Here is a 10,588-nt window from a genome sequence, read left to right as displayed (position 1 = left end):
TGCAAGCCTGTAGTATAGAAGGAAAAACCTAACCTAATCAAGCAGCAGTTAAGCAAGGTAGCAATGGTACAACCAAAAAAGAAACCACAGTTCCAGAATGTTGCACACAGACAACCTAACCAGGTTCAGGGAAATAGACAGTCAAGTAGGATAGGTGTGTAGCTGCTGTGGTACATAGGGTCATTAGATAGATAGATAGATAGACTTTATTTGGCAATGAATCAATGTACATGAAGTGCAAATAATGACAAGAACACATAGTTCAGAATAAATAAAAGCAAATTGCCGTGGATAACACAAAAAGCATGTACGCTTATTTCCATTGTGGTCCTCATCAGATTGTTATTCTACACTAAGTCACACTGACAATATACGTAGGGGGTTAAGGGGACCAGAGACAATCATGAGTAATACCAGTCAGTACACATATGACACATAAACATTGTTATAGTTTTGCTAATATTACTAAAATGTTTGTACACATAGGAATATTGAGACCAAAAATTTGAGCACCATCACAAAAAGGAACATTGCATTAAGCAAAGGAACAACAAAACATTATGAGTGAGTACTATATCAGAGTAGTACCATTAATGATATACTGCATTATTCTACAGTTGTATCAACATGTATGAGTGAGTACTATATCAGAGTAGTACCATTAATGATATACTACAATATTCTACATCCGTAACAATATGTAGTTATAGTGAATGCTACACTGCAGCTAGGGTCACCTATTAATTAAGTCTAACATTTAACCTGAATCTCAGGACGGAGTGGGCAATTAGTATGAGCACTAGGGAGTAGTACAATATAACCTGAAGCACCAGAGGTAGGGTACAGGGGACCAGTACTCGAATGAGTAAAACAAGGAGAACGAGGAAAAAGGTCAGATCATAACTGTTCTCGGACCCTACATGAGACATATACCATATTAAGACTGGCAAAACAAAGGTGGAAACCAAATTGTAAACATCAATCATTGTTATACTAAACTAAACTTCTGAAGAACAAGAAAAAGAGGGGGAGGTCAGAACAGTTATGAGTGAACGCAGATATGGATGGTATTACTCATGGAATCAGGTATCCCTCACTAAGCTAGTAGTACACAAAATCAAGGCTGTTCTCTGTCCATAGCTGAGACATATAGTAACCCTTGACTTTTTTCTTGAAGGTAACCTTGCTATTTGACTCCTTAATGGACACAGGTAGTGAGTTCCATAGCTGAGCACCTGTGAAGTGAAAACTGTTTTTGGTGAAGGGTCCTGCATGAGGTACAATAAGAGACTCTTGACTGTTCCGGGTTCGGTTCTCTACACAGTATAGAGGGTCATTATCCTCCCCCCATTATGGTACAGAGGGTCATTATCCCCCCCATTGTGGTATAGAGGGTCATTACCCAAGTGAGTATAATAAACGTCTAACCAGTGGGCAAATATGTTACATGTTTGGTAAAATAGGGAACTTTGGCACATTATGTAGACCCAAGAAAGGGCATTATAAATACAAAAAAATGTACAGTACACAAGAATCATATCCAAACTATCCCTCATACACCAGTGATAGTTTGACCAGGTCACATGACCAGGAAAGAGAAGTAGAATTTGCTTTTCAAGTCAATTCCATCAGTAGGGATGGAAATAAGATATTGATAACAGTATGCATAAACAACAAGCTGGTAGTTATGCAGATAGATACAGCAGGAGATGTATCTATTGCACCAGCAAAAGTAACCAAAAATACTACCTAACATAGAAACAACACCTAGTAGCTAGGTACCTAAAGAATATAGCAATCATTCTAACGATGTAATTGGCTCAGTAAATGTAGACGTTGAGTATCAGTCCCAGTTTGTGAAAGGATTACCACTTATCATTGTAAGGGGTGCAGTACAGACTTTAATGGGCACTGACTGGCTGAGTAAAATTAAACTAGATTGGCCAAATATTCTTAAGGTTAATATACTAGAGAAGGACTATACTTCACTGACAAATTTGTTAGCATAGTTCAAAGAAGTTTTCACAAGTGAAGGTACAATAAAGAATGTAAAAGCTTTCCTGTCACTGAAGCCAGATGCAGAGCCAAAATTTTGTCCTCCTAGGCAAATACCTTTTTTGTTGAGGGCAGTTGTAGAACAAGAGATACAGATTAGAAGCTACAGGAAAATGGGTAAGAGCAACATACTCAGATTGGGGTACACCTCTAGTTCCAATAGCAAAAAATGATGGAGGAGTAAAATTTTATGTTGATTACAAGGTAACAATGAACCCTCAGCTCCAAGTAGCACAGCATCCACTGCCAAACCTGACAGAAATGTTCTCTTGTTTAGGATATTGCAAGGTATTTTCCAAAATAGACTTAAAGCATGTTTTTCAGCAAGTGGTTATATATGGATGAGAAATCACAAGAAGTATGCACTGTTAGTACACACTAAAGACTTTCATTCTCAGAGACTGCTTTATGAAGCAGCTAGTAGTCCTGCATTATGGCAGCAAACCATGGACAAAATATTCACCTGTATGCCAGGAGTTTTCTTTATCGTAGATGATATTTTAATAGCTGGTAAAGATATCCATGAACACCAGACCTGGATGAAAGCTGTGCTACAGCATATGCAGGAAAATGGTCTGAAGGTACACAAAAATAAGTGTCAATTGCAAGTACCATCAGTAGAGTACTTGGGATTTATCATAGATGGATAGGTTATACACAAGACCCAAGACAAGGTAAAAGTAATTCAGGATGCCAAGACACCTGAAAATGTGAAAGAATTAGTTATTCTGACTTTAGCCATCCTGAAATGGGCATCCAACACAGGCACATCATTTCAAACACATTCAAACTTTTCCTCTCTTCCTCTCTAATGTTCCATGTTTCTGCCCCACACAATGCTGTTGGCAAAATTCCTCCTGCTATCTCCTCTTAGCATCCATTCCCAAATGTCTATTTCTTATTACACTTTTCAATCCCCCAAGGCATTTACTTGCTTCTCTCAGTCTACATTCTACCTCTACCTCCACTCCTCCCTTTCCCACCACATTCGCTCCCAAGTATCTAAAACTATCTACTTCTTCCAGTCTCTCACTTAATATTCACTTCCAGTCTGCTGCCACTTTCTCCCCTTGTACATGTCATCACCTTACTTTTATCCACATTTATCTTCAACTTCCTTCTTTTGCACACCCTCCCAAACTCTGTCACTAATTTCCTCAATCCCTTCTCTGATCCTGCTACAAGTGCAGTGTTATCAGCAAACAAAAACTGGCTTATCTCCCACTTATCATATGTAAGGCCAAGTATTTTAGGGTTTCTATTCAATGGGGGAGGCTAATCAATCTAGCTATTGGGCACTTCTTAGATTCATAGTAGTCAATGGTATTCAATGTCAATGAAGAATGCAAACAATCCTTTCCATAGCTCCCTCTTATTGAGATGAGTTTATGTTTTTGGCTATTTTTTGTAATTGTATTATTGGACTATTACTATTAGTTTCCTTACATATGTGTGAGCTTTGAAGTTATACTGAGATTTTGGTGTAGGGAACTTGTGAAATTCAGTGTGAAGACACTATACAACCTTCAGTACTGTACTACCAAATCACTCAAAGATTTTTGTTTACACATTTACACCAAGGTCTCTTAATCCAATATTCACCAACTACCATTTGTTCATATGTTTGGGGCCAGGACATAAACCCACTTTGGGAATTGGTGTTTTATATCCTGGGCCAATTCCTAAAGTGAGTTTATGTCCTAGGCCAAATGTCCGCACAAGTGGCAGTTGGTGAGTGTTGGATTAAAAGATCTAGGTGTATACATGTACATTTTCCAGGGTCCTTACCATTAGTGTGCCTCGTGTACGAAGTGCATTCACCCAACATAAGATTGTGTTATGGGTTGGAACAGCCTCATTTTGATGAATGTTGAAGTGGCGCCCGAACTCACACTGAACTGCTGTGACAGACTCGTTATTCTTCACATAACTGTCATAGGCAAACACTCGATGCTCTATTGTCCACAGTGCCATGTCTTCATCTGAAAAAAAAAAAAAAAAAAGTTAAGACTCAATGGATCAGATGGTACCTGCCTGACATATGTCCCTCCTCTTGGGGCTGAGTAACAGCCATTTTAAAAACCTCTGTCCTCTTTGCCCCATCCTGTAATATGCAATTCTGATACAAACTTCTTACAGAACTCTGTCTTCCTATTTCATATGTTATCATCAGCAGTTTTAAGACCAAATATCTGCTGAAAACCGAACCCGGAACAGTAAAGGATCTTTTATTGTAACTAATGCAGGTTCCTTCACCAAAAACAGCTTTCACTTCACAGGTGTTCAACTATGGAACTCACTACCTGTGTCCATTAAGCAGTCAAATAGCAAGGTTACTTTTAAGAAAAAAGTCAAGGACTACTATGTCTCTGATATGGACCAAGAACAGCTTTGATTTTATGTACTACTAGTACCAGACTCCATGAGTAATGCCATCCAAATCTGTGTTCACTCAACTGTTCTGACCTCCCCTTTTGTCCTTCTGAGGTTTAGCTTAGTATAACAATGTTTGATGTTCAAAACTGGTTTCCACCTTTGTTTTGCTTGTCATAGTATGGTATATGTCTCATACTAATGTGTAATTGCCCACTCAGTCCTGAGGTACAGGTAAAATTTGGAATTAATTAATAGCTGCAATATAGCATTCACTATAACATGTTGATGGCCTGCTATCTTCTATCCCATGGTATTTGATATTTAAACACCATATGAGGACAGAGCCTTTATTTGTATGAAGTTTCGCTTAATACAGCTTTTTCAAGTACAAGTTGAGATACACATACTTGAGATTAAATAAGAGGAATGGAGGGAACAGGGAAAGAAAGAAGTAGGGGGGAAGGAAGAGGAGGAGGAGGAGGAGAGGAGGAGCAGGGGGATTGAATACTGCCAGAGGTTGAGAAGGCTGGCCCAAACATCCAAGGGCAAATTGCTCACAAAGGGTGGTTTAAAATTTTGTTGGCCATGGGTATTAGAGAAATTATGTGGGGTGAGATGTTGAACATGCCCCTATTTGAATTTTTTTTTAAATTTTAAACCACCCTTTGTGAGCTATATGCCCATGAACGTTTGGGCCAGCCTTCTCAATCTCTCCCAGTATTCAATCCCCCTTCTCCCCCTCCTCTCCTCCTCCTCTTCCTTCCCTCCTACTTCTTTCTTTCCCTGTTCCCTCCATTCCTCTTATTTAACCTCAAGCATGTGTATCTCAATTTATACTTGAAAAAGCTATAATAAACGAAATGTCGTACAAATAAAGGCTCTGTCCTCATATGGTGTTTAACTCGTCAGTCTTGTCGGCAACTGCTGCTTTCATGAAAATTTAATATTTACTCTTACCCTGGGATGGACTCCCCCTTTATTGTCCTACACTTGCTGATACAGCTGTAGAATAATGTAGTACTGTATATCATTAATGGTACTACACTAATATGGTCTCACACATACTGTTTTGGTACCTTTTAGCATTATTTTGTTGTTCCTGATGCATAATGCAATGTTCCTTATTGTGATGTTAAGGCTAGTTGAGAAGATCAAGAGTTATAACATCAGAGGAAACATTTTGTCATGGATAGCAGACTTTCTCAATGATAGAAAACAAAGAGTGATTGTCAATGGAGTTGAGTCAGAATGGAAGGACGTGGTCAGCGGTGTACCTCAGGGATCTGTGTTGGGTCCGCTACTGTTTGTTTTATATATTAATGACTTGCCAGATTCTGTAATCGACAGCGAATTATTCTTATATGCAGACGACACTAAAGTATTCAGGAGGATTCATGAAAGCCAGGACTGTGAGAAATTGCAAGAAGATCTCGTGAGGATGAGAAGCTGGTCAGAGAAGTGGCTGATGAGATTTCATCCCAAGAAGTGCTGTGTGATGAGAATCGGGAAATCAAATGTGGACAATAGGAAATATTCTATGGAAGAAGAATTGACAGGAATCAAAGTAGAGAAGGATCTGGGAGTTGTAATTGATGACGAGCTGAAGTTCACAGCACACTTGGCTGAGAAAATCAATAAGGCAAATAGACTAGTTGGGCTAATAAGAACTTTCGTAACATTGAACGAGACCATATTCAAGTCATTATACACTGCACTAGTCTGACCACATTTGGAATATGCTAATCAGGTATGGTGTCCATACAAGAAAAAGGACATTGAGGCTGTGGAAGCAGTTCAAAGAAGAGCAACAAAGTTGGTCCCTAGCCTGAAGGATTTGCCTTACCCTGAACGATTGAGGAAATTAGATCTTCCTACACTATCATACCGTAGATCAAGAGGGGACATGATAGAAACCTTTAAAATTGTGAACAATTTATATAATAGTGAAGTGAGCAGGGGATTATTTATTGAACTTGCCGGTTCAGTGACTCGAGGACACACCAAGAGGATCTACAAGCAGCGCCCAAGATTGGACATCAGGAAATTCACTTTCTGCAGTCGTGTTGTGAACAACTGGAATAGTCTTCCTGATCATGTTGTGAATGCAAATTCAGTTGTGAGTTTTGAAAAGAGATTGGATAGTGTATGGAAACATCAAGATCAAATATTCAATTACACAGCTCAAATAAATAACAAACACCTAAACCACAGTGACCACTAGACCCCAGGTGACCTAAGTTTTAGTCATTTAGAGCCAGAGTCACAGGCTCAATAGCCTCTTCCGGGACCCTTCTATGTCTATGTCTTTGTCTATGATGGTGCTCAAGTTTTGGTCTCAATATCTTACGTGTTACAAACATTTTTGTAGTATTAGGAAATCTATAATAATGTTTATGTGTCATATAATGCAATGTTCTTATTGTGATGGTGCTCAAGTTTTGGTCGCAATATCCTGTGTTACGAACATTTTAGTAGTATTAGCAAATCTAATAATGTTTGTGTCATATGTGTACTGATTGGCATTACTCATGACTGTCTCTGGTCCCCTTAACCCCTATGCATCTTGTCTGTGTAACTTAGTGTAGAAAATCAGTCGATTGAGGACCACAATGGAAATAAGCTTACATGCTTTTTTGTGTTATCCTCGGCATTTGTAATTGTTTTTCCGAACTATGTGTTCTTTTCATTATCTGCAATTCATGTATATTGATTCAATGCCAAATAAAATTATTATTATTACTATTATTAAAGAAACGAGGGGTGATGTCCCTCTAAATTTAGCATAATAAATTACTAAACTAAAACAAAATTAACATATGAAAATATCTAAACTGATTGTACAGAGTACTCTAAATACCAAAACATTTGCTACTTCAATGGGTCAATCTGATGCCTATAATTTTTTTTATTACCTACTCTGACACAAACCTTCTGTTGCTGTTTCTGTTTCATCATTTGAATCTCTCTCTCTTTTGACCCCTACTTTTTCTGTTGGTACACAGAATGCACCAGGATCAATGAACATTTCACTTTCATCAAGTGGTTCCTCCTTGATTACAATTTCTTCCTTTAATGTTGGTGCAGCAATTTTCAATGGGTCATCCATGTCTGCATCAGCTATTTGATCCTGGAAAAGAAAATAGCATTTGAACAATCATACAGGAAACTTGCCAGTTATGTGAGGGATGTGTTACTAAAAAACCTTATGTAAATGGAAATTGCATGTAGATTAAATTTCTCCATATAGAGCAATATTCCTGCCAAGTAGCAGTGTAGGTGTTTGAATGGAAATACCATGACTTTTCCATATACCAAGGGCTTTTTCCCTCTTAAAAGTGAGGTAGTCAGTTAAGCAGCCCTGTATAAATAGAGGTACCATTGTAGTCCGTCAAAGCATGTATCCACCCCCACCCATTCCATTCTCATTTTAGCTCCTTGTGGATGAAGGGTCTTCCCTGTCTCCCACCAGCAGCCCAGGTCATAAGCTGTATTACTTATGACCAGGGCTGCCGGCGGGAGACAGGAATGACCCTTCATCCACAAGGAGCTAAAATGAGAATGGATCGGGTGAGGATGGATACATGATCTGACGGACTACAGTGGTACCTATGTTTATGCAATTCATCCATTCTATACACCTCTGCGTAAATAGAAATTTGCGTAAATGGAAATGCTATTTCCCATTGAAATCAATGTTAATTCAATGAATCAATTTCCAACCTCCAAAAAGTCTACTTTTTTCCCTCTGATATGATGAAGCCTGTCACCAAACAGACCTAAATAGGTACAATTATGATGTTCCTGCAACACCAAAAATCAATGTTAAAGACCACTTACAAGGTAAAAAATATATTGAAAAAAAGCCATCTTTTGTACCTAATGATGGTAAGGCTTGCAGCTGGTGTAGGGGGATGGGAGTGAGAAGGTGGTGCAGTAATGGAGGCTTACTGCCCCCCCCCCCCCGAAGGAGGATACCCGTACGTTGCCAAAACTTCTCAAACCACCCCCTACTGGCTGTAAAGGGCACTGAAGGTGGTGTAAGCTAGCCATTGGTACCAGCCTGTTACAACTGCAGGTCGGCATAAACTTGGTGAGCCCTTGAACATATCATTTCCTCACTCAAGCTGTCACTCTTATGCTGCTTCTCCCCTATTCACACAAGCAATAACCTTTCCACCTCATCCAACAATGCTGGCCTCTTATGTGTGCTTACATACCTTATACCCTTAGACACATTAGCTGACAGAATTTTATTTTCATTTAAAAGAATGGTTCTTATTGTTGACTCAGGCATACCAAACTCTCTCACCAGCTTACACACACAAAAACCTTGAGCAGCTTTGGGAATCACTTCCATCTTTTTCTCATTCATGATGCTGGTTTTCTTATGAGCAACAGCTTCAGTAGGACTTCTCACCTGTTTTGGAGACATTTTAAAGGTACAAACAGTACAATACCAAGGGGTAGGCACTGAAAGAAGGACCAGTTGTGCACACAACACAGCGCGTGAATGGTGACGTCAACAAGATGGCAGTGCGGGATTTGATTCTCCACACAGTAATGGACACCAATGTGCCTGTGTAAATAGAAATTTTCCGTGTAAATAGAGGTACCTTTAACCATGTGTTAATGTGAGAAACTGTGTAGAATGAAGTTGCGGCAGTTGAATGATATGCCATGTTTGTTTTGATAGATACCGAGGTTGAAGAAATGAAAGGATGATAAATTCGTCAATTCTAACCTAACCTACCTAATGTAACTAACCTACATAACCTTATCCTATATTTAGTAATTAGGTACCTCAAATTCTAAAGATCATCCAGGTCGTCGTCGTCACGGATGTTGATGGACTGATTATTATTGTATCTTGGGTAATTAACTGACGATGGCAGAACCCTGTGTTCTCTCATAAAGTCCAAGGAGGCCCTATTATCTTTGTAACAGCGCTTATTAACATCAGCTGGCGTTGGAGAACACCCAGTCTACAATGTGAAGGCCATCATCTAACTCAGGGGTTCTCAAATTTTTTTGGTTGCAACTGCCTACAAATTACTTCGATAGAGTCGCGACCCACTTCCCCAACAACAATGAATTTCTGACAATCACTATAACACATTTCCCTGTCTCCGTGTATCTGCTTGCCTGTCTATGTATGGATGCATGTATGTATGTATGTATGTATGTATGTATGTATGTATGCATGCATGTAGCCTATGTACGTGCACACGTATGTATGTATATATGCATGTACGTATGTAAGCTTGTATATCTCTATCTCTCTCTCTCTCTCTCACCATCTTTAAAGGCTGAACAACTTACAATGGGAAGTATGGGCTTACTTCTTGGAGCACAACATTTCCAGCCTGTGGGGCAATGCTGGAAACCGTCACACGGAGATCATCCTCAACACAGTCGTGATCGGTACTTGTTTTTATGTATGTTAGCGCGGAAAATGTAATTTCACAAAGGTAGGTCAATCCGAAAGGCGTCAGTACATTCATTGCGGTCTTGGATAATCCTGGATATTCTTCTGCCACTGATATCCAAAACTTGTCCAGTGTTGTCGACTCAAACTTCATCCGTAAGGTTCCATCACTCGAAAGTTCAAGCAGAGCATCCTCCAGATCTGATGGTAAGTGACTCCCGGTAGCAGTGAATGGCTGTCAAATCCAGTCATGTTGTCGTAGAGTTGTCTCTTCCTTGAAGTACTTTTTGAAGTGGTCAAAGAGGCTTCGAAGGTGAGTGGTGATTGCTCCTCTCATGTTATCCAAACATGCGTGTAATTCATTCTCTTCAACAAATTCTTCCAGCAAGGGAAACCTTTCAACATTTCCCTCTTCAGATCTCACAGCCCATTGTTCTAGCTTCCTTCTGAATGTATTTACTTTGTTGGACATTGTCAAAATGTTTGTGTCTGGGCCTTGTATTGACAAGTTCAGCTCATTCAGTTTTTCATATATGCTTGCAAGATATGCAAGTTTTGCTAGCCATATGGAGTCACACAAATGAACACTGAGTGTGGACCCACATTCAAGAAGAAAGAGACAAACTTCATCCCTCACCTGATACAGGCATGTGAGAACTTTGCCTCGGGAGAGCCACCTGGCCTCTGTGTGGAGCAATAAAGCCTTATAGTCCAAACCCATGTCCTTACAAA

At 39.4% G+C, this 10,588-nt stretch overlaps 1 protein-coding gene across 3 annotated transcripts in view; it reads right to left on the bottom strand.

Annotated features, from left to right (window-relative positions):
- Positions 1-10,588, bottom strand: part of LOC143026680 (uncharacterized) — a 37,996-nt gene that overhangs the window by 7,172 nt on the left and 20,236 nt on the right. For 2 of the 3 annotated variants that reach the window (XM_076187485.1, XM_076187487.1), the window contains exons 3-5: positions 7,360-7,558; positions 3,844-4,037; positions 2,519-2,630 (exon numbers count right to left, since the gene is read on the bottom strand). In XM_076187485.1, coding sequence (XP_076043600.1) covers positions 2,607-2,630; positions 3,844-4,037; positions 7,360-7,558 — 417 coding nt within the window. In that variant the 3' untranslated portion in view covers positions 2,519-2,606. The remainder of the gene's footprint in view (positions 1-2,518; positions 2,631-3,843; positions 4,038-7,359; positions 7,559-10,588) is intronic. The other variant, XM_076187486.1, reaches the window with a different exon arrangement.

The sequence above is a fragment of the Oratosquilla oratoria genome, chromosome 6 (genome assembly GCF_046742065.1).
Source record: "Oratosquilla oratoria isolate Oo_2021 chromosome 6, ASM4674206v1, whole genome shotgun sequence".
NCBI lineage: Eukaryota > Metazoa > Arthropoda > Malacostraca > Stomatopoda > Squillidae > Oratosquilla > Oratosquilla oratoria.
The sequence above is the reverse complement of the archived record's forward strand: the minus strand, read 5'-3'. Positions and strand labels throughout refer to the sequence as shown.